This window comes from Pelodiscus sinensis, chromosome 29 (assembly GCF_052426305.1).
Source record: "Pelodiscus sinensis isolate ZL-2025 chromosome 29, ASM5242630v1, whole genome shotgun sequence".
Classification (NCBI taxonomy): domain Eukaryota; kingdom Metazoa; phylum Chordata; order Testudines; family Trionychidae; genus Pelodiscus; species Pelodiscus sinensis.
In genome coordinates this window covers 9333014-9360756 of record NC_143080.1, presented here as the reverse complement: position 1 = coordinate 9360756, position 27743 = coordinate 9333014, and the positions used below count along the sequence as shown (strand labels likewise).

At 43.6% G+C, this 27743-nt stretch overlaps 1 protein-coding gene across 9 annotated transcripts; it reads right to left on the bottom strand.

Annotated features, from left to right (window-relative positions):
- Positions 1-27743, bottom strand: STRADA (STE20 related adaptor alpha). Of its 9 annotated transcripts, none has more exons than XM_075911650.2 (14): positions 27615-27743; positions 26085-26230; positions 24895-24956; positions 24025-24082; positions 22381-22409; positions 15500-15602; positions 13834-13955; positions 12494-12602; positions 12249-12372; positions 10161-10332; positions 8236-8340; positions 6391-6632; positions 2180-2222; positions 1-1585 (listed from the first exon to the last, which is right to left on the bottom strand). In XM_075911650.2, the coding sequence occupies exons 3-14, from the start codon at positions 24904-24906 to the stop codon at positions 1433-1435; spliced, it is 1272 nt and encodes a 423-aa protein (XP_075767765.1). In that variant the 5' UTR covers positions 24907-24956; positions 26085-26230; positions 27615-27743; the 3' UTR covers positions 1-1432. The 9 variants fall into 9 exon arrangements, with proteins under 9 accessions (XP_075767765.1, XP_075767762.2, XP_075767764.1 ...); XM_075911647.2 differs by having other exon boundaries at positions 26085-26112; positions 27615-27739; XM_075911649.2 differs by lacking the exon at positions 27615-27743 and adding an exon at positions 27303-27601 and having other exon boundaries at positions 26085-26112.

The following is a 27743-nucleotide window of genomic DNA, read 5'->3' as shown; positions in this document are numbered from 1 at the left end:
AATACTTAAATGTTTATTTGTTTTGGCAACAAAACTATAGTAACAAACTTTATTTGGGTTCAAGTACAGTTTATAAACACAAAAAGGACCTGCTGCCCACACCACTGCTCTCGGCGACCATCAGACAGGACCAGATTCTTGGTGCATCAGCGAGAAGGAAGATCTACGATGCACCTGGTGCTTAGAAAGGTTGAACAAAAGGCCTTCAAATGCAGCTTGGAGAACCTGATCACCGCAGCGAGGGAGGAGCTGCTACAGTAGCAGTTTGTCGATGGTGGGGCACAAGGTAGCATCAGTCCAACGGAACTGTATAAATGATCTAGAAAGGGTCTGAGAGCTGCTCTAAGTGGCAAGGGAGACCAATAAACCTGTTCAGGAGGAGAATTCTGCACAGAACATCCAAACAACAGGAGCAAGGAAGGAGGAGGATATGAGAGCGAGCGGGAGCACGCACGCTTCCAATTTACTGTTTCCCCTCCAATGGTAGGTTCTCAAAAACAGCATGCTGTGTGCAGAGACATTAGCCTTGCTGCAGGATGGGGCCAGCCAAGTAAATGGCATTTATCATATAGTATGGAGCAGTTTCAAAGACTTTTAAAACTACATCTTACCTTTAAAAAAAAAAATGCCACCAGACCCGAAGGTGGCTACATGAGAAGACAGGAGCAGCTGGTTAGTCCCAGAAGCCTGGGATGCCCTTCTCACCTGCACTTGAGGGCATTCAGCACCATATGGCAAGAGTTTCATTTATAAAAACTAAACAAAACAACATATCTACAGGTCTCCCTGAAGAGACCAATCAAGCTGTGCAGAGGAATCTCCTCGCCTCTGAACATGATGGGAATAGAAGGGAACACCTTTCTCCAATACTGTCTGGTCTTCCATTTTCCTCCCAAAGTAGCAGGCTAAATTCATTATTGCCAAAAATGGGACCCCCCCCCCCAGAAGAATGCTACAGAAGATAACCTGTCCATGCATTCCTTTCCCCCTTCCCTCACATTTGTCTCAAAGGCACCCTTGTAAAGGAAAAAAATAAAGGGTCTACCTAAAAATAGGCTCAAGACAGAGCCCTCTGAATTAGGGGCATCAGAGAATCAACAACATGAGAAAAAACAACATTTAGAGACCAGAGTGGGACCAACTCAATTCTTGCGAACAAAACTACTAATACAGCCACCACCTGGTTCTCAGTCGCAAGAACTGGGAGGTTTCTGGCATTCTGCAGGAAACATTCAACATTTCCGGCCATCCCTTTTTCCAGTTCCTTTCTGTCCACTGGCGATTCCCTCAAGTAAATGGCTCGGTGACGTTCCTTACCATGGTCATGTAAACTCTTCTGCGTGTAACATTCATCCCTGCTTCATTTGAGAGGGGTCAATAAATTACTATGTCCAGAAAGCTCTTTCAAGAACTGTGTATTTACCACATTGCCCTAGAATTCCCAGTCATCCATCTCTAGCTGTTCCAGACTGGATACCAGTCCAAAAATGCCACTGGGATCTTGGGGCCGCGTACCTTCAAAGTTGGTGATGGGGGTGACAGGGCGCAGTAGTTCAGGAAGTGCCTCAGATGCACGACGTTTGATCTGAGGGTGGAAGAAGAGTTTGTTTTGGTTTGAGTCTCTAACGGAGATAGGTTTTACCTCAGGACTAGCATTTGCACCATGTGCATGACACTGTAATATGGACTGGTCTAAGAACAGCAGCACAATATGTCAGCACGTCTAACCCACTCTTCCCTTGCCTGAGTTAGTGCTGCAGTGTTTGGCACTGTGCCCTCTAAACCGGGAATAAACCTCCTCACACTTCATCTAGTGGCCCCCTCTAGTGGCCAATCCAGAGGAAGTGCTAATGCCCTTGGCTACTAGGAGAGGGTGGCAGAGTCTGGGAAAGGGCAAGATTTTGGCGCCGACCCAGGATTCAATGAGATAAGTAAGAAAACCCTCATTAGGAAAGTGGGAGAGGAAGGAGGAAGGGAAACAAGCCCTTTGGACCTTGGTCCTTCTTGGCTTCAGGTCTAAAAGGTGCTTTCAGAGTGGAGCTACCCAGAGGGGAGGTGTCAACAGCAACATCTCCCACCCCCACCCTCTGAGCGCTGCACCCCACAGCTGAGGGGACAGCAGTGGCACAGCAAGGGGTCACTCCGGCCCTCTACCAGAAGATGAAAGGATCCTCTTTACCTGCTTGAAAAAGGAATGATTCAGCAGGGTGCTTGCGCTTGGCCTGTACAGAAGAGAATAAGAAGGGAACGAGTCAGCGTACAACAGACATGAGTGTGATTAAATGATGCTGACCTAACAAGCTCTCCTTTGGGCCTCAGAGTTCTTTACAAACACTCACCACCCTGTGAGATGGGTCAGGAGGAGTCCTATTTTACCGAGGGGGAAACCGAGGCACAGCCAGGGGCCACTCACATAGCAAACGAGGGGTGAAGGGTGAAACAGAATCCCAGTCTGACTCAGTCCTGTACCTCAGCCACAGGCCTCCCACTTCTATATGCAGTAGCAAGTTTTATCCTCTACACATCCCCAGGGGGCCCAACAAGGGAAGGAGTTAAGCACCTTTGCCATTCAAACCTGCTCCATGAGAGGCAAAGCTGTGGGCGGACGGCCAGGCTATCCCCTAAAGATTTCTCAAAATGCTTTGGGGTCAGTAGCCCATGAGACAGCTCTCACGTGATGGCTCTCACGGACAACCTGTGTGAGGCAGTTCTCACAGGGAGAATCATTGCCCTGAATACTCCTCTCTCCTGGACAGCGAAAGAAGCTGTACACAGGGACACAGCAAGAGCTTCTGCTAGCCCAGATTATGAAGAGCCGAGTACCACAGAGCAAGATAACAATACACTGTCATGGCTAACTATAAAATGCTGGTCTTGCTCTGTTCTCAGCGTTTATTCTTTGAAGTCTCCAGCTGAGCTCTCCTGGATGGATAATGAAACCTCTCTGCCTCAGTTTCTCCATCTGTAAAATGAGGACAACTTCTCCCAAGGTGGCTGGGAGGCTTAATTGAAATTCTTTGGGGTCTCTGGTGCATGGGCCTATCAAAGTGCTACCTACTCGTACTGCTTTCAGGAGATATATTTAAAGGTATTCCAGACAACTCTCTTGCTGTACGTATGGGGCACGATTTCATGCCACTGAGATTTTAAATCAGAAATCACTGAACAAAAAGCCAAATACTGGGACCCAACTCAGAAGCCATGTTGAGAGATCAGTATTAACTAGATCCTTGAACCAGATTCAGTATTAGTGTCACCAAGTCAGGAGTGGGAAGGCCTTGTTTGGACACAGACTGGCTAACCTTGTGAGGAGGGCTTTAAACTAGGTTTGTCGGGGGCAGGTGAGCAAAGCCCACAGGTAAGTGCTGAATGTGCGGGACTGGGAGATGGGTTGGAAATGGGGGGGACTACGGCCTATAATGGCAAGGAGAAAGGAGGGTCAGGGCACAACAGGGAGGCAAGATCAAATCAGTATCTTAGATGCCTATATACAAATGCGAGAAGTATGGGTAATAAGCAGGAAGAACTGGAATTGCTAACCAATAAATACAACTATGATATCATTGGTATTACAGAAACCTGGTGGGATGGGACGCATGATTGGAATATTGGTATGGAAGGGTACGGCTTGCTCAGGAAGGACAGACAGGGAAAAAAGGGAGGAGGGGTTGCCTTGTATATTAAAAATGTACACACTTGGACTGAAGTGGAGATGAACGTAGGAGATAGCTGTGTAGAGAGTCTCTGGGTTAAGCTAAAAGGGGTAAAAAACGAGGGTGATATCATGCTAGGAGTCTACTACAGGCCACCTAGCCAGGTGGAAGAGGTGGATGAGGCCTTTTTTAAACAATTAACAAAACTATCCAAAGCCCAAGATTTGGTGGTGATGGGGGACTTCAACTATCCAGACATATGTTGGGAAACTAACACAGCGAGGCACAGGCTATCCAATAAGTTTCTGGACTGCATTGGAGACAACTTTCTGTTTCAGAAGGTTGAAAAAGCTACCAGAGGAGAAGCTGTTCTGGATTTGGTTTTAACAAATAGGGAGGAACTAGTTGAGAACTTGAAAGTGGAAGACAGTATAGGGGACAGTGATCACGAAATAATAGAGTTCATGATCTTAAGGAAAGGTAGAAGGGAGACCACCACAATTGAGGTTATGGATTTCAGGAAGGCAGATTTTGATAAGCTCAGAGAACTTGTAGGTAAGGTCCCATGGGAAGCAAGACTGAAGGGAAAAACAACTGAGGAGAGTTGGAAGTATTTCAAAGGGACGTTGTTAAGGGCCCAAAAGCAAACAATTCCGCTGTGTAGGAAAGATAGAAAATATGGCAAAAGACCAGCTTGGCTTAACAAGGAGATCTTGCATGATCTCAAAATAAAAAAGGAGTCATATAAAAAATGGAAACTAGGACAACTAACAAAGGAGGAATATAGGCAAGCAACACGGGAATGCAGGGGCAAGATTAGAAAGGCAAAGGCACAAAATGAGATCAAACTAGCTACAGGCATAAAGGGAAACAAGAAGACCTTTCATAAATACATTAAAAGCAAGAGGAAGACCAAGGACAGGGTAGGCCCACTGCTTAGCGAGGAGGGAGAAGCAGTAACAGGGAACTTGGAAATGGCGGAGATGCTCAATGACTTCTTTGTTTCGGTCTTCACCGAGAAGTCTGGAGGTGTGCCTAACGTAGTGAATACAAGCAGAGAGAGGGTAAGTTTAGAAGATAGGATACACAAAGAACAAGTTAAAAATCACTTAGGAAAGTTAGATGTCAGCAAGTCACCAGGTCCTGATGAAATGCATCCCAGGATACTCAAGGAGCTGATAGAGGAGGTATCTGAGCCTTTAGCTATGATCTTTGAAAAATCATGGCAGACAGGGGAGATTCCAGAAGACTGGAAAAGGGCAAATATTGTGCCCATCTATAAAAAGGGGAATAAGAACAACCCAGGAAATTATAGACCGGTCAGTTTAACGTCTGTCCCAGGGAAGATAATGGAGCAGGTAATTAAGGAAATCGTATGCAAACACTTGGAAAGTAATAAAGTGATAGGGAATAGCCAGCATGGGTTTGTGAAGAACAAGTCATGCCAAACTAATCTGATAGCTTTCTTTGAAAAGATAACGAGCCTTGTGGATAAGGGAGAAGCGGTGGATGTCATATACCTAGACTTTAGTAAGGCATTTGATACGGTCTCGCATGATATTCTTATTGATAAACTAGGCAAATATAACTTAGATAGGGCCACGATAAGGTGGGTGCATAATTGGCTGGATAACCGTAGTCAGAGAGTTGTTGTTAACGGTTCTAAATCCTGCTGGAAAGGGATAACAAGTGGAGTTCCTCAAGGGTCTGTTTTGGGACCCGTACTATTCAATATCTTCATCAATGATGTAGATATTGGGATAGAGAGTACTCTTATTAAGTTTGCAGATGATACCAAACTGGGTGGGGTTGCAACTTCTTTGGAGGATAGGGACATAATTCAAAATGACCTTAGCAAGTTAGAGAAATGGTCAGAGGTAAACAGGATGAGGTTTAATAAGGAGAAATGCAGAGTGCTCCACTTAGGAAGGAACAATCAGTTCCATACATACAAGATGGGAAGCGACTGTCTAGGAAGGAGCATGGCGGAAAGGGATCTAGGGGTCATAGTGGACCACAAGTTGAATATGAGTCAACAGTGTGATGCTGTTGCAAAAAAAGCAAATATGATTCTAGGTTGTATCAACAGGTGTGTTGTAAGCAAAACTCGTGAAGTCATTCTGCCGCTCTATTCTGCACTAGTTAGGCCTCAGCTGGAGTACTGTGTCCAGTTCTGGGCGCCACATTTCAAGAAAGATGTGGAGAAATTGGAAAGGGTACAGAGAAGAGCGACAAGAATGATTAAAGGTTTAGAGAACATGACCTATGAAGCCAGGCTTCATGAACTGGGCTTGTTTAGTTTGGAAAAAAGAAGATTAAGGGGGGACATGATAGCGGTTTTCAAATATCTAAAAGGGTGTCACAAGGAGGAAGGCGAAAATTTGTTCCTCTTGGTTTCTGAGGACAGGACAAGGAGTAATGGGCTTAAAGTGCAGCAGGGGAGGTTTAGATTGGACATTAGGAAAAAATTCCTAACTGTCAGGGTGGTCAAATATTGGAATAAATTGCCAAGGGAGGTGGTGGAATCTCCCTCTCTGGAGATATTTAAGAACAGGTTAGATAGACATCTGTCAGGGATGGTGTAGACGAAGCTTGGTCCTGCCTTGAGGGCGGGGGGCTGGACTCGATGACCTCTCGAGGTCCCTTCCAGTCCTATTATTCTATGATTCTATGATTCTAAGTCCCAAGTGGTGTTTGGCCCAGACCTGTAACTCAAGCATTCTCATTATGGCTGTACCTCAAGTCTGAGTTACGCTGCAGGCACTGCTCTACAAAGTGATGGAAGTGGGGCGAGAAGGTCCGATGATAGGGGTGCAGCATTGACTCCCCATTGGATGCCCTCACGTTGCTAACTGCCATGCCTTCCCCAATCCCGGAGTTGGCACACGAGCGGGAGGTTTTCATGGTCAGCTCCTCAGCGGGGATTGTGGTGGTGTCGAGCAGGCATGGAACAGTTCCATTCAACTTCTCCAACAGCATCTGAAATGGAACGAGATGAAAGGATGTCACAAGCATGGCATGGACGAGACACATGTAAGAGAGCAGGACTCCCTACAATAAAAGTATCTGACATTTAAATACTCTATGCAACAATCTTCAGTGGTGTCCTGCAAGTGATTCAGGGTCTGCATTTGTTGTATATTCACTCAGCGTTGCTCTTGCCACAGGATCGAGATACTACCATTCTTAGTTGCTGTTCTATCAGGGGAAAAAAGGGTAAGATTTACTATAGGTCGAACCTCCCTAGTCTGGCACCCTCGGGACCAGAGAATTTGCCGAACCACAGGAGATCAATATCGTGGTGACTGGCCAGTGTTCCTTGTAAGCAGAGTGCTTGAGAGAAAATCCAATAGGAGAGATTCAAATTCTGATTAGCCGAGTGCCCACAATCGGCAGCACATGTTTCTATTGGTAGTGCACATGCCTCAGTACACAACAAAATGTATTCTGCATGTGGATGGAAAAAAAAAAATCAGAGGAAACATGATGAATGAGTCTCTATTCACCTCAGCGAAATAAAAATTAAGAAGAGGAACAATACTTGCAATGCTGCTTAGTCTGACTAATACTATATATGGGCCTATGCCTAGCCAAGGCTTATCCGCTCTCTTCATAACGGTAAGTGTTGTTACGCAATTTTACTGAATGTTGCAAGGAGCTACTAATAGCATTTACTCAAAGTCAAAACCATGTTTATCCTTAGTGGCATTACCCAGCACTTCCACTACTTGCTGGGCTCTTAGACATTCAGGATAAATTAGAGCTAAATAGCACAGAACACAGAGCCAGGACTGGCAGCCGTAAACAAACTTTATGGGACTGCGGGACACTTGGCCACACCTATGATAAGTGGACATCCAGCTAACTTAAATCATCCCTGACCACGGATGTTGCTGGACCAAAGAGTGCCAGCAACTTGTACACATTAAAAATGCTAAAAGATATTAAGTCAATCAATAATAATCTTACCACAGGGTCTTTCAGAGGGAACTCCACATTTTGGAACATTTAAAAGACAACTGGGAAGTAGGGATGTGAATGGTTAACCAGCCATGTCTGAAGCAGCCCCTGCCCGTGGTGGGCCCAGTCTGGCTGGAGCAGCCTATGCCCCACCTGCCCTCATTAAACGGGATTTTACATCCCTACTGGGAATAGAGCACTAGAAAATGTATTGCAGGGAACAATCTTGCACTGGCAAGGAGAAAACCCCATAGGTCTTTTTCTAGCATGAATTTCTATGTATGCCTTCATGTACCTCTGGGACGCAGCCTCCACTGGAGCGGAAGTCAGCAGCAGTTTAAGAGGTAAAAAAGGAAAGAAACAGCAGGAATAAGGCAGAGACCGCACCCACTTAACCAACCTGCAATCTGACCAGGAGACTAGGGTTGTTACCCTTACTTTTATGCAAAGAGTGCCTCTTGATTTGTTCATGACGTCAAGAGGCCAGAGTGGGTTACATCTCTTTACAAACACAGCTGCTGCCAGTAACTTGGTTTTCATTGAAGTATCATTGACACACACAGCCAGCATGCAGCTGTACGGCTGGGATGCAAGTAGAGCCCACACCGCTTACAAAGCCTACCTGAGTAGCAGGCATGTCCTTGAATGGAACGTGTCCGTTTGCCAGTTCACAGGCTGTTATCCCCACACTGTAAATGTCGGATTTTGCATCATAACCCTGGAGATTCTAGAACCACAGGGGAGAGAGAATTAGCCATACATTCATTCTAAGGTTATGCTTAGGTCTGTGGGAATCTGATCAGGTATCTGAAGGGGAAGAACAAAGAACACTTAACCCAAAGTACCCTGGTGCCCACACTGAAGTATTTATAGATGTTTCACACAAGCAGGGCAACAAGAGTTGAGACTTTAATTGTATGAAAATGTAGCTCAGTGCTGCTCATTTGTTTCATTGGAAGGAGACAGAAGGCGGCCTGCCCGGTGGTTCGGGTACTAGCCGGGCATGCTCTATCCAGTTCCCCTCCATTTCACATAACTATGCAGATTCCCCTCTGGAATTTAGCCCCTGCATAGGCACAAAACCCCACAACCAATGCTCTAATATGGGCCTTTTTGAAAGCTTATTTTGCCCCCAGTGAACATGCACTTCCCCCTTGGGCTGGGCTGATCACACAGTTGCTGTTTATAAAGGAAAAAAGGAGGGATAGAGAAAGAAAAAAAATTCATCAGGAGGCAAAGTGACACTAAGGGCTCATCTAGACTGCATTCCTCTCTCGAAAGAGGAATGCAAAAGAAGCAGATCAAAATTCAAATGAAGCACAGATTTACAAATCTCACTTCATTTGCATAATTGCATGAGTGCTTTTTCAAAAAAGGGTTTTTTCAGAAAAAAACGCAGTCTAGATGGGGTTCTTTGGAAATAACATCCCTTTTTCAAAAGAACTCATTATCTTGAAAAAATAGGGAGTACGGGTTCTTTCAAAAAAGGGGTTTTTTTCCCCCTGAAAGAACCCCGTCTAGACTGCAGGGTTTTTTTTCCTGAAAAGCTCTTTTTCGAAAAAGGGCTCCCACGATTATGCAAATGAGCGCAAGATTTGCAAATCCGTGCTTCTTTTGAAATTTCGATCTGCTTCATTTGCATTCCTCTTTCGAGAGAGGAATGCAGTCTAGACATAGCCTAATAGTCTCCGCTGGTTTAACTCTTTGAAGCAATGCACAGTGACTTTAAACAGTGAGTAGCCAGAAACCCACTTCTCACTGAACAGCATCATGGAGAGCCACGGGAACAGACTGACAGCACACAGGAATGCGTACAAGATCAGAGACAAGCATTATTATGCTGGTGATCACACTAAGCTGCCAGCAGGAGTGTTGATAACAAGGGCTCACTGACAGACCTGGCATTCAGGAGTCCAGCCAGTTTTAAGAAGTCTGTTTTCACTGCTCTCGTCACCTGAGTGCCTGTCTGTAGGAAAGTAAACCGCCTTCCTCCCACTACACACAATGCCCTATGGAATGAAAAGGTGCCTCTACGTGCAGCTCAGAAGATTCACACTCAGTGTCACGGTGGCAGCCAGGCTAATGTGCTGTGCTTGCCACTGGCATAGGAAATGCTAAGCAGATGTTAATGGTGGGGGTCCAAAGCAGCATGCCCCATGAAGGCCAACAGGCAAGTTGTGTCATTAAATGTCCAGGGCCCAGTTTTCTTGATTGCAGAATCTGAGTCACTCCCTTTGAAACTCACAGCAGGGTGAGAACCAGTTGTCAAGGTCTGTTCTACCTTTCCCAAGAAACATTATATATAACTTATTTATTTATTTATTTTATTATATATATATATATACACATACACATACACATACACATACACATACACATACACACACACCACCCCCCCCCCCCCCCCCCACAATCAGATACTCTCAGGCTACATCAGCCTGGAAATAGTTTGCTTATTGGCTAGAAATCCCAGCAACAGTGAAGGACCCGGGGAGAGGGGGGGGTCTGGCCACAAGGGGTGTCTGTAACAGTGGCTTTATACCTTACCTGTTGTAAGACTTCAGGACTGAGCCATGGTAGGACCTTGATGCTGTACTTGGGAAAGTCGTGGACAACTCTGAGCCGCTGCCCATGGTTGATCATGCTTAGGTTACTACGCAGGCCGGAGAGGTACACCTTCCCCTCCACAGAGATCAGGATGTGGCTGGCTTTCACACTCCTTAAAGCAAAGGAAAACCTCCCTTCAGCTGATGGTCTACACGTGACCAGGGTCATATACCTTAGAAGGAAGCTAAATCCCTTAACAGCATCCATGTGAGATCACTCTATCGGGTTTCTGTAGAGGATTTAAGGAATGCATATTCTGAACCCTAAGCATACCTAGCATCCAGTGAAAATATTCACTCTGTCAGGTATCAATAGCCTAGAAGTATCACAGTTTGAAACCTACTTGGAAGTATGTGTGGCAGCTACGTTAGCGTTTATCAGGAAAAACATATCTGGTTAAAGATCCAGACTCTAGAGGCAATGCTTTCAGGGGAGAGATTAACAGGTGGTGCTTGGCCAGGTGAGATTTGCATAGACATAAATAAAGCCTCAGAACTTAAAATTAATGGTACCAAGTTGCATTTATCTAAAACAACCTAGGAGAGAGAACTAAGAGTGAGCGTGCCTGGGAAGAATGAAACCGTAATTTATTGGTCATTCTATTGGATGAAGGAACAGGCTATCACCTCCCTAACATGACACTGGGACTGTTCAGGGAACGATAATGGAAGGATGGGAATAAAGCAACCTGCTCATTCTCTTAAAGGCTGTGCCTGGATATTGTATGATGTCATTCCAACCACTATAGGATACAGGTGGTCCTGCTTCACTGAAACCTCAGTACAGAGGTGTAAACTGCATGCCAGGGGTAGAGAAGAATAATCACTCGAGGGAAGGCAAGTGGATGGATGGCCATGTGCTCTCCCCTTTGGCCTATGCACTAGAGAGGGCAGCTTTAATTCCTACCTGGGGCTCCATGCTAGTTAGTATGTCCCCCAGCATGTCCTTGTCCCAGCTAGCCTCGTCCCAGTCCCTCCAATTCCCCTGGTAAAAAGGAAGAATGTCGCTGTTTTCTGCTGTCACAACTAGTGTTCCCTCATTTTTTATATCCATGTGCATAATGAATTTTATTATGTGCACCAACACAGATGATGTGCAACACAACACCTCCATATTGATGCACATAAAATTAATTCTGCACACAGATGATCTATGGTGGCGCTGGGACCAAGGGGTTCACACTGTGGGAGGGGGGAGGGATCAGGGTTGGGGGGGATGAGGGCTCTGGAGATGAGGTGTTTGGGATGCAGAAGGGGGACTCCAGGCTGGGGCCAAGGAGTTTGGAGCGTGGGAATAGGCTCAGGGCAGGAGGCAGCTCAGGTTTGGAGTGTGGGCTCAGGTGATGGGGTGTTTACCTGGAGCAGCTCCCATCTGGGGGGTGTGTATGGAGAAAGAGGTAGCTCTGTGCTACCCCCCGCATCTCTCACTGGGTGCAATTCCCAGCCAATGGGAGCTGCGGGGACAGAGCTTCCCGGGGCTCACAGAGACAGGGCTCCAGCTGGGGGTGGGGTGGGGAGAAGGAAGGGCAGCTCAGAGCTGCCTTCCCTTCCCCCACTGCTTTATGGGTTGCAGCCCAGGGCTCTGGTCTGAGAGCCGCAAGTTGCAGCCCCTAAAGTTCCTTTCTTAATCTGGCCTTGCTGCTGAGTCCATAGCCTCTCCCCAGGCCGCAGCAGCCCTGAGCCTTGTGCGGGGCTTATTAGGCAGCCACGCAGTTTGGAGGGAGCCTTGCTCACAACCTCCCTCCTCTCCTCCTTCCACCTTGGGGATCCTGTGGAAGGGTTCACTTCAGCAAAAGTTTAATCTAGCCTTAAGATACTACTACACTTTGCCTCAGAAACTACTTCTGTGGCAGAGACAAGTCCGGGACTGAGGGCATGGACAACACAGCTCTCTACAGCACCAGCAGGGCAAGCTCCCCTGCGCTGGCAAATCATATTCTTATTCCGAATCCCTGGAGATACCTAGTCCCAACTGGCTTGATATTGTTTGTAAGCAGACTCAGTGATAAAGAGAGCATTTCCTTTTTACCTGTGTACATAGCCCATATGGTGAATGTAGTCAAGAGCTTTCAGCACGCCCTGGAGAATATAAGCAATCGCCAGTTCACTCATTCCATCCATGAAATGGGTACAGATCAAATCCTTCGCAGACCCTAATAAGGCAAAGAAATGGTTTTTAAACGGAGCAGGAATAACAGGACGCTTCACTGAAATGATTTCCCAGAAGCTTGAGCAGCCTGGTCGGATAGCAAATGTATTTCCCTCTCCACCTACCATAAGCCATGAAGGATGTCACTACCCATAGCTCGTTGTCAGCTACGAAGGTCGCTTTATATGGCACAATGTTAGGATGATTGAAGAGTTTGGAAACATGAAGTTCACCCTAAAAGCAAAAGGATATTTCGAATCAGAGATGGGTGAAATAAGTGCAAAAATCCACATATGCTAGGAAGTGTTCTCTTGTACATTTCAAAGGAAGAGGTGCAGTGGGCAGCTCTTATACATTTCAAAGGGGGAGAGGCACAGCAGTCAGGACCCCGCATGAGCAGGGATTGCTTCCGTCTTCGTTCGTGCTGTTTCCCCTGCTGTACCTCTGCCTACCCTGGAGAGACGGTGCTGGGGGGAAAAACAGCTTTTAAGCTAGCTCCCGCTAGCACAAGCTCCTGCTCTCCCCAACTTGGTACCTCTGATACTGAGGCAGCAAGGGAGGGCACTAGTCGAGCAGTGACTCAACTACCCGATAAGGATAGGTTTATGGGGTAGTCAACTAATCGTTTATATCCCTGGCACACATCTCTGGGGGTATGCAGAGGTCTTCTGGGGGTACATAAACTCCTCTAGATATTTGCCTAGTTTTAGCACAGGCTACATAAAAAGGTATTGTGAAGACAGTAGAAACATAAATGTTCATACAATGACTTGTTTATACTGCTCCATACACTACCCTCTCAGATGCAAATACAATACTAATATTCCAATTGACTTATTTTATAATTATATGGGAAAATAAGCAATTTTCCAATACTAGCATGCTGTGATGCTTCTATGTGTTGGTCTGATTTTGGGAGCAAGCAGTTTTTCAGGTGAAACTTGAGAGTACACAAGACAAATCAGACTCATCAAAGGCACACAGTAGTCTAGAAGAATTCAGAGGCACTGCTTTAGATTAATGCTCTGACTTTATAGCACCTTCCATCTTAGATCTCAAAGTACTCTGCAAACATGAATCACCTCACAACATGCTTGTGAGGTGGACAAAGACCCCTATTTCAGAGAACTGAGGCCCAAAGAAGTTAAAGGACTTGCTCATGACCAGCCAGCGACACAGCTGGGTCTAGAGAACCTAGAACACTCTCCCTAACACTCCAGTATCAGCTAACTATCTTTTACAAAATGACAACTCAGATCCTTACATCAGTAGATTTTTTAATTTGACCGTTTCTTCTTTAGGAAAATTGGTCTCTGTGGGCCAGTATTGCAACTACTGTTTTAAAGTTGCACGGCATTCTAGATGCTTTGCAATGGGTACCTTAGGAAACATTAAACAGAAGTCCTAGGAGTCACATTCTTTCAGTATAATTGAATGTGCCCCATTCTAAAAACTATAGCATCACCTGTAAGAATGTCACCATCTCATTGGTGCAGGCTTCCAGGTTAATCCTTCTGACTGTGACATAGTCTCCTGAAGGTTTATACCTGGCCAGGTTCACAATCATCAGCTCCTCAAAGCCTTGGCCTGAAAAGAGAAAGATTTACCCTGTAAGCATGAATATAATTGACTGTTTTGGGAAGTGGGTTGTGGGAGAGCCAGCACAACTGACCAGCAATGCTGGGCCCCTAAGCAAGGTGGGAGGCCCAGGTCCACAATCCCAGAAGGGGTGGGGTCAGGGCAGCAAGTTTATCATGCCAGCCCCTCCCCAGCCCTCAGTGCCATCCAGCCCTTAGGGCTCTTTAGAGTGTGCCACATGGTGTTCCAACAGTGATTTAAAGGGCCTGGAGCTCTGGACGCTTTAGAATTGCCAGGCCCTGGGACAGTCACCCCCTTTGCTCCCCACTGCCAGCAGGCCTGCGGAAAGCTTCCACTAAGCCTTCTCCTTCGCAATGATCTTCATCCCTACTCTCACTTTTAACTGTTGTCTATGGTCTTGTCCAGGGTGGGCAATCCTTTTTAATGTGGGAGATACTCCAAGATTTGGTAAGTGGTCAAGGGCTGCACTTTTCTATGGGGCAGAGGGGTGCAGGGCCTGAGTGCAGAAGGGAGCTTAGGGTAGGGAATTGGAGTGCAGGAGAGAGGGCGGGATCTGAGTGAAAGTTTGGGTGAAGGAAGGGGTTGTGATCTGGGGCGGAGGATTGGGATGCAGGGTCTGGGAGGGAGTATGGGTGCAAGAGAGGGTGGTGAGCAGGAGAAAGGGCTGGGGTGCCAGAAGCAGGCTGTGGCCAGGAGGCACTTACTTAGGCACCTCCCAGCCAGCAGCCCTGCAGGAGCCAGAGGCAAGCTCCCTACTTGTTGCAAGCCCCCACTGCTCAAAATGGCTGGCTATTCCACATTGCTCTCTGTTCCGGGTGCTGGAGTGGAAGGAGGCTTTGCGTGCTGCCCCCATCCCCAACACACCAGTTAACAGGAGCTGAGGGACTGGGCTGGAGGTGAGGGCAGCGCACAAAGCTTCCCTCTCCCCCTGGAGCAGAGCGCCACAGGGAACAGCCAGCTTAAAGTGGCATGGGGCTGCTCTGTGTCTGAGGATCCTGGCAGGGCCAGATTTGGATGCTTGGCAGGACTGCCCCTAGTCCTAATACAAATATGCCTGTTCTACATCATCTTCCAAATGAAAGCACCCTGCATACAAGAACAACTACTTTAAAAACCTGCTGGAAAGTAGGTCTGTAATATTCCTATTTTACAGATTGGGACATAGAGACGCAGAGGTGATGTGACCTGCCAAAAGCCATACAGGGAGCCAATGGCAAAGCCAGAAATTAGATTAAAAGACCCTAGCTTGCCTCCCTTTTCCGTTAACCTCATAACCACTCCTCCTCTTATCCAGTATAGGTCTTTTACTTTGATTGCAAGAGCTTCTCCACAGAAAGCCTCTCTTAATTTACATTTTTATAGAGTGGTTTTAATACTACTCCCAAGGAAGAAGGGATATTTTGCATTTTACTTTTCACATTTCCAAAACACACCATAACACCCCCCCACCCCCCCACCCCAAAAAAAATGGTATCTTACAAAGGAAAAAGTTAATGAAGAATGAGAATGAGGTGTTTTTCTTGGAATATTACCTATTATGGTGAGCAACTCATAACAGCTACTGTCTGGTAAAAAACTGCTCATGGTGTCCCTCTTAGGGGAAGATGCTATCGACTCGGAACTTGCATCATTGGTCTAGAAAAGCAAGATAAAAATCGGAAACATATTTATTACACCTACTAGAGAGAGCAGCTGTTCCACATTATATTTTTGCACATGGTCATATTATCAGGACATAGTTAAGTTCTGTGTCTGCTGTAAATAACTTTCATACAATTTGAAACCCAGGAAATGTCTTGTTTCAGAAAACCCAGACATCTGCTTCCTACAACATAGAACCAAACAAGCTAAGTTGCCATCTTCTATTAATCTTCTTTAAAAGGCCTTCTGATTTAACAAAGACAATTACTTCACCACGTAACAGCGTTACTCCACTGCTTTGCAATAGCCAGCTCTCTCCTACCCTTTACAAACTTCTGTATCATCGGTGGTGGAGGGGTTGCACTCTGGCAATAAGCATTTCCTGTCTGAGTGTGCTACTTTTCAGTCACTTACTCATTCATGCTCTCAGTAGCAAGAGCCACCAGAACCGAACTTGTTTGCTGCAGGAAGGAGTGATGAACCAACTAAGAAAAGCCCAAGATGCACAGATCAGACACACATTCTCCAAATGTGAGCAAGAATTTAGCTGCAGCAAACAGCTAGTCCAAACGAACACTGGGGCAGCACTCCCACGTCTGCCAGCTTGCTTGAAAGAGGCAACATCTTTTTGCTACGGCCAAGAGAGCTCCCTGCTGCATCCACATGCACAAGCTGAAAAGACAAATGTTCTTCTCTGTTCATGCTCACTCATGCTAAAAACTGATTAAAAACAAGCTGTGCAAATCAAGGCACAGGCATTACAGTCCAAGTTGCATTACAGGAGCCTGTCACAAAAACTGACAGGTGATTTTCTAGATGCAAAAAGAGGCTGTAGTCTCTGGTAGCATTAGAAGCACAGCTGCATTCCAGATCTCCTCGGGGGAGAAGCGGGGGTTTCAGGGGAGGGAGAAAAGTCTATAGACAGCGTTCAGGCATGTTCCATTATTGCAATGTATTCTGTTCTTCAGTTATGCTTATAGATGTAGATGAGCGACACTGGGAGGCTCCACATTTTTCTCTCTGCAGACAGACATCTTTTCATTTTATGTCATGTTTGAATTAGGTGAATTTTTCTTCAACTGCCAGAAACACTAACTCCACCTGGGATATGAAAACCCAGCTGTGTCCTTCCTGCCTCATCTTGCCAGCCATAAATATTCTACAAATCAGACTTTCCTGACTATTTTGCAATTGATGCATGAAGCAGGAAAAAACTCACAACTCTCTCTCCTGTAGCTGCAATGGAAGTGAAAACACACACTTGTTCCTGTCACTGAAAGAAGGAGGTTATAATGCAATGACAAAGAGCCATAAAGTAACAAGGGCCATTTTAATCAGACCTACACTAAAGATGTGAAAGGTTAACCGGTTAGGGCTGCTTCAGCCCCATGGGACCTGCCACAGACAGGGAACTGCTTTGACTATCCTGAGCAGCCCCTGTGTCCATGGCAGAGGGGGTCGCTGGCAGGGACTGCTCTGTCTGGTCTGGAGCAGTCACTGTCTGCAGCAGGGTGGTGAGGGAGGCCACTCTAGCCCAACTGTGCTGGAACCTGCTCCCTCATTAATCCCAGTTAACCAATTAAATGGGATTTTACATCCCTAACCCACACTATGGCCTGATCTACACTACAAAGTTCTGCTGGCATAACTATTTTAGCTAGAAGTGTGAAAAACTTACACCATCTAGTCAAAATAGCCCTACTGGCAAACCCTGTAGTGCTGAAGCAATTATATTTACAGAAGAGTACTTCTTGTCAGCATAGCTAATGTCCTTTGGGGAAATGGGGGAGCTATGCCAGCAGAGCTCCTTTGGCTGGTATATGCTGCACTTCCACTCATAGGCTTTTGCCACCATAGCTATTCTTGAAAAAAAAAAAGCTCCATAGCATAGACATGCCCCAAAATAAATTCTGAACACTTTATTAAGTATTTAAAACAAAACACCCCCATCTCCTAGTGATTGTTTTTAAATATTCTTGATGCAAAAATGAAATACTTGATTCTTTAAGCAACAGCTGATTAGGATCCTTTTACTCAGTAGTGTCCTTAAGACCAATGGCTGATTCAAAACCCTAACAGCTGACACCACTTATGTATTAGAAAATGGACAAAATATTTTGGCTGAATCTGGCAAATTATTTTAATGTTTATGAAACTGGACGCATGAACTTCCCAACTCCATCAATATGCCTGAGTTCTAATCTGCAGCATGCTCTGTTATTCCAGTCCTGACCTCACTTCCCTCAGCTCTACCGGGCTCCCTCATTACTGAGTGCAGCACTCTCTAATACTGTAGTCCTAGGTTCTGTTAATGCACCCTCTTCCTGAGCTGTAGCTCCACCACCTATTCCAGTTCTGCAGACTCCTTCTCACAATTCTATTAAACCTACAGTCCCTGTGTTCCAATTGTGGGGCTCTCCTAAGCAGAGAGCTAGAACCAGCAGCAAACTGACAGAAACTTCAGCAACATTGGTAAGTGTCCTCTAGGAATTAGGTTTAGACCAAATTTACTGAACTTGTGGCTTATCTTGATTTGTGGCTTTACTCTCGGGTCTGAAGAAGCCTTAAGAAAATCCTATTTGGCATAAAATGTGCATGGGACAAACTAGAAAATAACTGACAACTTCTGAGACAGTTGTGTTGGCTAGCAAGGCAGAATCTCTAGAAAGTTGCTGGCAACACCACAGCTTTTGGCAAACTTCAACTTTTTTTGATGATTATGTTAATTACATGAACATATGACCCCATTTTTTTTCTACCACAATTAAAGGATTGGGAATCAAGGAAACCAGCAGTTTGATCTTAAGCAGGCAGAGTAAGTTTAGCAAAGGGTAAAAGTTTGCAAGAAGTCTCCACGGGCATTGAAGAGAAATGAAGAACACCCGCACTATGTACTCCTTATCTGTGTTTCGGCCACATGGTCATTCAGTACATGGATATGTAAATACACTCTTAACTGAGAAATGCCAAGGGCTCCAATTCTAATTTTAGGAATATGGGTGACTAGGCTGTATCTTGTAAAACCTGCTTCAGTGCACTTACAAGATGTAGGCAGATTGTATAAATTATATACTCTACATGAGTGCAGACACTCGTCACTATGTTTATAGGAGAGAATACTTCCAGACATGGATAAACAATCAAAAGAGGAAGCTACAAAATGGGCAATTTCACACCTTCCATTCTATAATGAAAATCAAATTAGGACTAAAACTTTTCTAAGATTAAAGCTGTATTTCAATCAAATGAGAATTGAACAGATTAGATACTTCAAATTAGAGTAAAGAGATCCGTGCTGGAAGTTTACTTGATATCAGGAATTGGATTTAAAAAAAGTTGGTAGTATGGTATTCAAGCTCTGCTCAGTATTCCAGATAGGCTAGTTGTTTCTGCTAAAATGATTGACAGAGAAACAGCTGACAATATCATCAACAGTAAAATTGAACATCAGGGCCAATGCTCTACTAGAGGCAAAGGAGGGTATAAACCTCAGAGAACTACTGTTTCAGTCAGCCAACATACTCAAGACTAGGATGTAAAAGAGTAGTCAATTAGTCAGCTACCCGATAAGTCTAGGCTTATCAGGTAGTGGAGTCGACTACTTCCCTCCCACCCCAACCTTGCTGGGTGCCCGGCTCCTACTACATTTATACTCCAGAGCCGCAGTGGGGCCCCTTATCGACTAATCATGTACTCAATACAAATGGTATCGGGTACACAAATAGTCAATAACCCACTTCTTAACATCCTTACTCAAGAAAATAATGTCTCAAAGGGCTGAAAGCTTAGTTTAAATTTTAAAAAAGCTTGAATACTGAAGAAATTAATGGGGCCACCAGAAAAATGCACAGTACTAGCTCAATCCAACGCCTACTTGGAATCGAAAACCCCACATCAATCAACAGATCAAGAGGGACTGTTACAAATAGAAATTGAAGAATCTGAGTTGTTCCAGTTAGCTGCACATTTTAAAATGTAAACCAACTAGCTTTATCAAGATACAAATTATTATGAGGGGCACTGAACCCTTAGATCATTTTAACTTTTAAAAATTAAATCTCTTATCCTTGCTGTTGAGGGCAATCAGTGCTGAATTAATGACTCAAAGTGTTAGAGAATATTTTCCAAGTCAGGAACTGTAGAATCACAAAAACTATAGATGGTAAAGATTCATCAGGTCATTGAGCCACTTTTGTTGGCCACTGAAAGATGGTTTTCTGCCATAAATCAGCCTCAGTTCAGATAAAGCATCTAGTTTTCTAGAAGCTTTCTACTTTTCTCCTGAATGTAGATATATCTAGTGATTAGATCTTGGGAGGGAGCGAGGAGTTCCTCGGTTCTAATCCAAGCTCTGTAACTGACTCAGAGGGAGCTTGGGCAAGTAAAATGGGGATAATGCCTGCCCCAAATGAGAGGAAGAGCAAGGTTTAATATTTATAATCACCTCAGTGAAAGGCATTACATTATTTCAGCTCATGGAGCTGAAGCACAAGGAGGTAAAAACTAATCTCTGATTCAACATAACTGGAATCTAGAATCCCAACAGTTCCAAATCTTTTGCTCTAGCCACTATGTGTCACAACACAATCAACAGGCTATGAATTGAAGGCTACAACCCATACTTATTTCTAGATTTAATTTAAATATTCCTGCCAATTGTGACTTTCACAGTTAATGCCCAGTTCATCACATTTTCCATCATCTCCACTCACCCCTGTCAATGGCAAGACTGACACACAAGCAGATGGAAGCCTTTGAAGCCGAAAGGCACCACCAAGGAAATTAAAATTCTTCTGTAGCAATGACAGCTGCTCTGAAACTGCATTATGTAGGCAGTTTGCTTTACAAACACTTCAATGCACTTCAAATTTAGCAGAAGCCAACAAAACAGATGCAAAAAATGAAATAAATCTAAGGTTTTATTTTTTTAACTATAGTGCAGGCTGTTTCAACCAAAACAGAATATCTGTTCCCCTTTAGAAATAATCCAGTACATTAGAGACCTTCATTCACTTCTCTGCAGATAAACATTAAGTTTGAAAACTCTACAATTAACCACATTATACAGAAGGCGCTCTATTGAAAAGTTAAACACTGTATGAGATTGAAAAAAATAAAAGAACCAAGTTAAACTGAAATGTTTTTATGAAATACTGCAAAAAAGCTCCCCAAGAGTTTCACACAGGATAACTTTTGGTGTGCAGTTAAAAATCAGGAAAGCTGTAATATGAAGAAACGTGATTAGCTCTATGAAGTATGACATTCATTAAGGGATGGCATTTCAAGCTTTTTGGTTAGGTTTTACATTGGATGTATGTTTAAGGAAATTAGTTTTTGAAAGTTACTTGTTCTGTCAATGCCACTAGGAAACCAGAACTATGCAATGTCAACAATGATTTCTACTTGCCAAATCAAACTCCTGTGGCTAAGATTTCTGATTCAATGCTTGAAGGAAAAGAAGTTTTTTTTTTTTTTTTTTTTTTAAACACTTTCCAGGTTTCTCTTGCTCACTTTTGACTCCAGCTACAAAAATTCCCTTTCTCCAACTATGACCCTATCTCTACAACTACATAAGGGAATAAGATTTTTTTTCCCATTTAAAATAAAGAGTATGAATATCACAAAGATCTTTAAAAGCCTAGCATAGTCTCCCATTTAGGCTATATATATCTACACTGCATACCACTAGCACTTTAATCAGGACGAGGAAAATGACAGGGATTACAGGTAAAGTTTCAAACTGTCCTGTTTTGGACAACACTATGCATTTCAGATGGGCATTTCATAGCTCTAGGGAATTAATCCTCAAGTGGAAAAGATTTCTCTAGGCAGTTAACAGCACCTCTTGATTGCACAAAATTGTTTGTTTCCCAAGAGGCCACAGTAACACCTATTCCAATAGGTAAAGTCCCATTTGAAATTGAGTATTAGATAATCTTCAGTTTGATGTTGGAATCCCTTTTAGGAACATGGCATAGGGAAGAGAAAGGAAAAAACGTCAAACTATACAAAAAAAAGTGAGCACTGGTTTTGAATGCCAAACCTGAAACAATGTCTACACTTGCACCCTCTTTCGACAGAGGGATGCAAATGAAGACATTTGAAATTGCAAATGAAGCCAGGATTTAAATATCCCGCGCTTCATTTGCATGTTTGCATTATGGCACTATTTCAAAACAGACGCTGTTAACCTCACACAATGAGGTTTACCAGTTATTTTGAGAGAAGGGTTTTCTTCCGAAATAACTGCGTTTTTAACAGCATCTGTTATTTCAAAATAGCGTCATAACGTGAATATGCAAATAAAGCACGGGATATTTAAATCCCGGCTTCACTTGCAATTTCGAATGTCTTCATTTGCATCCCTCTCTCAAAAGAGGGTGCAAGTGTAGACATACCGATAGTCAGGGCTCACCAGCTGTGCTGTCCGGCGAGCTGCGCGCGCACAGATTGTGCGCACAGAACCCAGCTCTTCCGGGTTGCAATCTACTTGCCAGGGGCGAGTAGATTGCATTATTTGTCGAGCCCTGTCGATAGTCACTTTAGGAAGTGTATGCCTAAGGAATTAAATCTGATTTACAGCTAAGACATCACATGCAACAGCTTCAAAACCACACACCAAAATCTCTTTTCCAGGGTGAAACCTGTTTTCACACATGTAAAGATAAATATATAGATGGAGTACAAATAAGGTAGAAAGAAAATCAAACTTCCATGAGGAATAATCTCCATGCAATGGACCACAGCACTACAGCCTGCAAAAATCACTTACTTTTCTCCGAGAGTCACCCGGAGGCTGCTCTGGAGTAAAGAAATTAATTGTTCACCATGTTTTCTTCAACAAACAGATACCCAATTCAAAACACAGTTTGGAGAGACTTATAAAAAATAAATTAAAATAGCTTCAAAGCATAGTTTAGATACTGGACAATTATAAGGATATATTTCCAGACAAAATATCAAGTTTTATCAAGTTTAATTGATAAAATTTACTGCTGTGATGTTAATTGTAAGCAACAAACTTTAAAAAACATCAGGAATGTTATAGGTTAAACCTAATTCTAAAAGTAAGAAGTTACACAGATTCAAACAGCCTTACGTACATTTACCAAGCCAAACAGACTTTGGAGATTTGTTTTAATTTTAGATTGTAAACGTAAACCCCTTTTTTAAAAAAAATAAATTCATTTCATGAATTTAAATATTTGGGATAAACTATTTTGGAAGTTTAAGAGGGAACGCAACCAACGTAGAAAGTGGAATTATGTAAAATTTAACTGCCAAGTTTCCAAAAGTAAAAATTCACATTTCAACAAGGACACGTATAACATAGGGTTTCTATGTAACTAGAGGCTTAGATAAAATGGTCCACGTTCAGCCCTGCTGTAAGCAAGTACAATTCACACTGAAATCAAATAAAACTGCACTGTTTATATTGCGGTTGAATTTCATTTCAGAGCAGAGCTTCTAGTCAGATTTGTACATTAAAACATTACAGTTATTTTCAAAAACTATTAGCATCTGATTATAAGCAGGAATTTAAAAACAAAAACCAGTGCCAGCCAAAACCATGCTTATCTCCTTAACATAGTAAAAGTTTGTAACCATGGTGAGAAAGGATAGTATAAAAAAGATTTGATAGAAGTCACAATTGAAACGGGGTTCAACGTGACTACAAAGCTCAGTGTAGAAGGGCAAATCTGCAGAATTTACAAGTGTTAATAGAAGATTTTGCTAACTACTAGCTCTACCTGGAAACTAAGCCCAGAGCTAGGTTCTCTTGCCTCATCTGTCACAAAGATTCTGCAATCAGAATTTAGCTGACAATTTTGCTAGTGATGAAAGTAGCAGATTAAAATCCAGTTTATGTGGTTGTCTCTACCCCGGAAAGAGAAAGTGTTACTGTTTTAAAACTAGTTTTTGCCAGTGAAATCAGTAGGCCTGATTCAAAGACACTCAAGGAGAAAGATCTATTGTGTGAAGTGGCACCATATTTACATAGTTACTTTATTGGCCACAGTTACACTTAAAGGCTTCTCTTCTATCAGCTTTAATATTTGAACTAGACTCAGCAACAAACACTTGGAGAATTTTGAGTTGATAATTTCTGTAATTATCCTTTTCAAGTTCAAAAGCTGTATTTAAAAAGAGGAAAAAGCTAGTTATTCAGGAAAGACAAGACTGTACTATTTTACTGACAACATTCTGAGGTTGGTACTACTACTGACTTTAAAATGAAAGGCTATAAAAAAATTGGCAAATAACTTCTAAATTTGCTTTTGTTAGCCAACTTGATGACAGTGCTATAAATTGATTTGTTCTTCCTATAGCACATTTATACATACCAAACTGATGGGTGCTTTCAAGTTTAAAGCAGAAGATTTCTATTTGAAGTGTCAAAGAATAGAGTACTTACCTCCAAACAGTTCCAAATCTCTTAAGCCTTCTACAATGAACTTTTCGGACACCCACCGCTAAAGGAGAAAGCCCAAAGCCAATTAGTTATATCCTCTAGATGTATTTCACAGCTCATTCATTTTTATTTTATGTTAAGCAAAACAGAATTTACATAGATTACTTGGACCATTCTAACATACATCTCCTTTGCAATTTAGGGAAAATGAGAAAAAAATGCATTCAGCAGCTGCAAATATTAATATTTTTAAATAGTAACAGACATACTGATAAACTGTTATTTTCTTCCAGAACACCAAAGAATAAGTCAAAGAATGTTTAAAACTCAGAGTAGCCATACATCCTGCTCGTGACATGATCTCTATCTCTTTAGTTCAATTTTCTGATTTATATTAAAGTAGATTAGATGTTAGAAATAAACTAAAATCCTGAGGGCATTGACTATGTCATCATAAGCGTGCATAGTATTGAATACACTGTTAGCACCCAGTAAATACTAGCCATTTTACTACTCATTTATGGCAAAAATCTTGGTCAGCTTGCTGATGCAACCAACAAATTTACTTACCCTTACGTTACTTCAAGTAGAGGTAGATTAACTCATAAATCAAAATAATTTTATTTTTATTACAAATCTCGTTCTCCAGTAACAAGCTAGAGAATGGGCCAGTCCCAATCCTGCAACAAAAACTGTGTGAACAGGGCCCCCTGTGGAGCTCCAAGAAAGTCAATGAGGTGAGCTCCATCCTACAATAGCTATTGCAGAAACAGGGCTTCTCTGAATGTACGAAAAGGAAAGTTTTACAATAACAGTGCTTTTAAAGCTAGACACTGTTTAAACACTCACCCTAATTCATTCTGGGTTACTTACAAGAAAAGACATGGAATCCAGATTTGTAATGCTACTCCAAGTTCGTGAAATCAAAAAATATCCTGAAAATGAGAGCAAGACAATTGTTTTAAGCATGCAAAGCCAATGAGCTGCCCCCAATCAGCCTTTCTAGCAAATGTGTTACTGCTGTTTAACTGGTTGCATTCTACATAGCAGGTGCACATATGAATACTAGCTTCAGGGGGTAGCCGAGTTAGTACCATGAATACTAGGTAGCCCCACTGACTGTTGAAAGATTAGAGCACAAGAGTTTTTCAAGATGAATTTTCCCAAACAGGTTCAGAAATATCTGCACAAACCATTTAAAAAAACTTTAGAAAAAGATATTCCACAGAGGTGGATATGCAATGCAATATCTGGTAGACAACAAGTACCACAGGGCAAGAACCTTTATCCTACCTCTGTACTACAGCTGTGTAAATAACAGATTAGTTTTCTAGCAATTCAGAAAAAGCTTTTAATTTAAAAAAATAAAATTAAAGGAAATTTCTAAATAAAAAGTTTTTCAAATAAAAAGCCTCAAACATTTCATTTCAAAACTGTCAAAACCAAAATATTTTGATTGTTATTGAAGGGTTTCTCTCCCACCATCAAAAAAATTAAATCCACATTGACCTGCAAAACGTTTCTGTATAACCTGAAATTTGTATCACTTTTGTTCAAAAATTTCACTCTGCTCTGGCTGTACAGCACCTCGCATAATGTAACCCGAATGCTTTTTATCAAAGTCGTTTAATGTGTCTAAGTCCTACTATAATCCAAATGGTAAATAATTTCCCAGAGAGAATAGTAACAGAAAAGTACACCACATTACACAGCTGTTAAGCACGTTGCTGAGAATAGGAATATCTGAGTTCTAATTCTGCTACTGTTTTGGTGCATTTCAACATTCCCCGTAAACTGTGCGCGCTTGTGTGGCGACTCAGGAGAGATTCGAATGTTAGCCAGCTGATTCGCAGAGCACCCAGAGCTAGGTGTTTTGTTTCTACTTGGGGTGCACATTCATACATGCCTTGGTGCACATAAAAATGTATTCTACACATGGATGGAAAAATCCACACATGGATGGAAAAGGTTAGAGGAAACATTGTGCATGACCTTTAGCAACTCACTCACTTGCCCTGGTCATCATTTTCCCATCAGCAAAATGGAGATTAAAACACACTTACCTTTGTAAGGCACCTCAGATGAAAGATGCTGTATAAGAATAAAGTATTGTTATCTTGTAGGGGTGCACAAAGGAAGTTGTATGAAATGAAATTGCTACAGTGTCTCAGTTGGACCAGAATGAGATGTCCAGACTACATCATCCTCACTGACAATTACAAGAAAAAAGAATCATCTAATTGGCCACTGCCCAGGGGGCAAAACCCACAAAATTACTTGATTATAACTAGGGATGTGAAAGTGTAAACATGTACACGGTTAACTAAGGAGCCTGTGCTCATCATGCATGGTTACACACAGACACTTCCTCTCCCCACTGCCTCCATATCCTGCAAGAACTCTTTCCCAAACACTCCCTTTTGGCCCTTAAATACAATCTTACCACACTCACAACTCAGAAGCAAGCTCCTCACAGACCAGAGCACACGAATTCAAAGCAACACCAGATGCTGCCCGAACAAGACACAAAACGTGCAGACATCTCTTTGCTGCTATGATGATCAACCCACTCCTCCCGCCCCCATAATACACCTTTCAAAGACCCATGAATCCTGCACGGGACTATCACAATATGTGGCATACCTCCTCCCGTGCATCAAATGCCCCAACAACAACCTGGCTGAAAAAAAGACTGCTCTTAAACGAACACACAGAGAAAAAAAAAAGACAGTAACACCCCATCTCCCGCGGGCAAATCCTTTTCACCCAAGCAAAATGCAGGGCAACGTAGCACTTTAAAGACTAACAAGATGGTTTATTAGACGATGAGCTTTCATGGGCCAGGCCTGAGGAAGTGGGTCTGGCCCACAAAAGCTCATCGTCTAATAAACCATCTTGTTAGTCTTTAAAGTGCTACATTGTTCTGCATTTTGCTTAAACGAACACACAGAGAAAAAAAAAAAGACAGTAACACCCCATCTCCCGCGGGCAAACACTTTTCACCCAGTATCGGCTTGCTCGGTCCTTGTCCTTTAAGGAAACCTGCGCAACACACTCACAAGCTGAAGAAGTGGGTCTGCCCCACCGAAGCTCATCACTTAATAAACCACCTTGTTAGTCTTTAAAGTGCTACATGACTTTTTTTTTTTTTTTTTTTTTTTTTCTTTACCAAGCTCAGACGGCCACGGCCACCTCTCTGTGACTTTTCAAGATGAACCGGGGAACTGAAGAACCCTACGAGCAATGACAAAGCCCAGAGCCATCGTAGACACGGGCCGTACCATGGGGGGCTGCTCCCCAGCCCGCCCGCGTCCCGGGACTAAACCGGCTCGTCCCCGCTGCGCTGCGAGGCGCCTCCTGCCCTGCAGGTGACTCCCTCGCGCTCTAGGGCCCGGCACAGCCGAGACCCCGGGGCTGCCCCCGCCCCCGGCCTGTGGCGCGCGAAGCCTCGTCCCGCCCCTCAGCGGAGGCTGGGAGAGCGACGGCCCCGCCACAACGGACGGCCCCCGCCGGGGCGAGGAAGGGGCGGGGCCAGTGAGGGGGCTGCAGGGGGACGAAGCGAAGCGGGGGGGGGAGGGGCCCCGCCGACTCACTCGCTCCGCTGGCCCCAGGCGCCGCTTTCCCGAATCCCCGGTTACCGGGAGAAGGGGGGAGACGCTGCGTGCCTGGCGGGCTGACGTCACCGCGCTGCTGCGTGACATGCGCACTGGGCCTCGCGACCC

What these genes read in the sequence shown, in the direction of transcription:
- STRADA (XM_075911647.2), bottom strand. Translation starts at nt 27,722, where the DNA reads ATGTCACGCAGCAGCGCGGTGACGTCAGCCCGCCAGGCACGCAGCGTC. An exon ending in GCCTGGGGCCAGCGGAGCGA is followed by an intron (nt 26,113 to 27,614) that starts GTGAGTCGGCGG and finishes ATTCTTATACAG; the next exon opens with CATCTTTCATCTGAGGTGCC. An exon ending in GACATCCTTCATGGCTTATG is followed by an intron (nt 12,373 to 12,493) that starts GTAGGTGGAGAG and finishes TTGCCTTATTAG; the next exon opens with GGTCTGCGAAGGATTTGATC.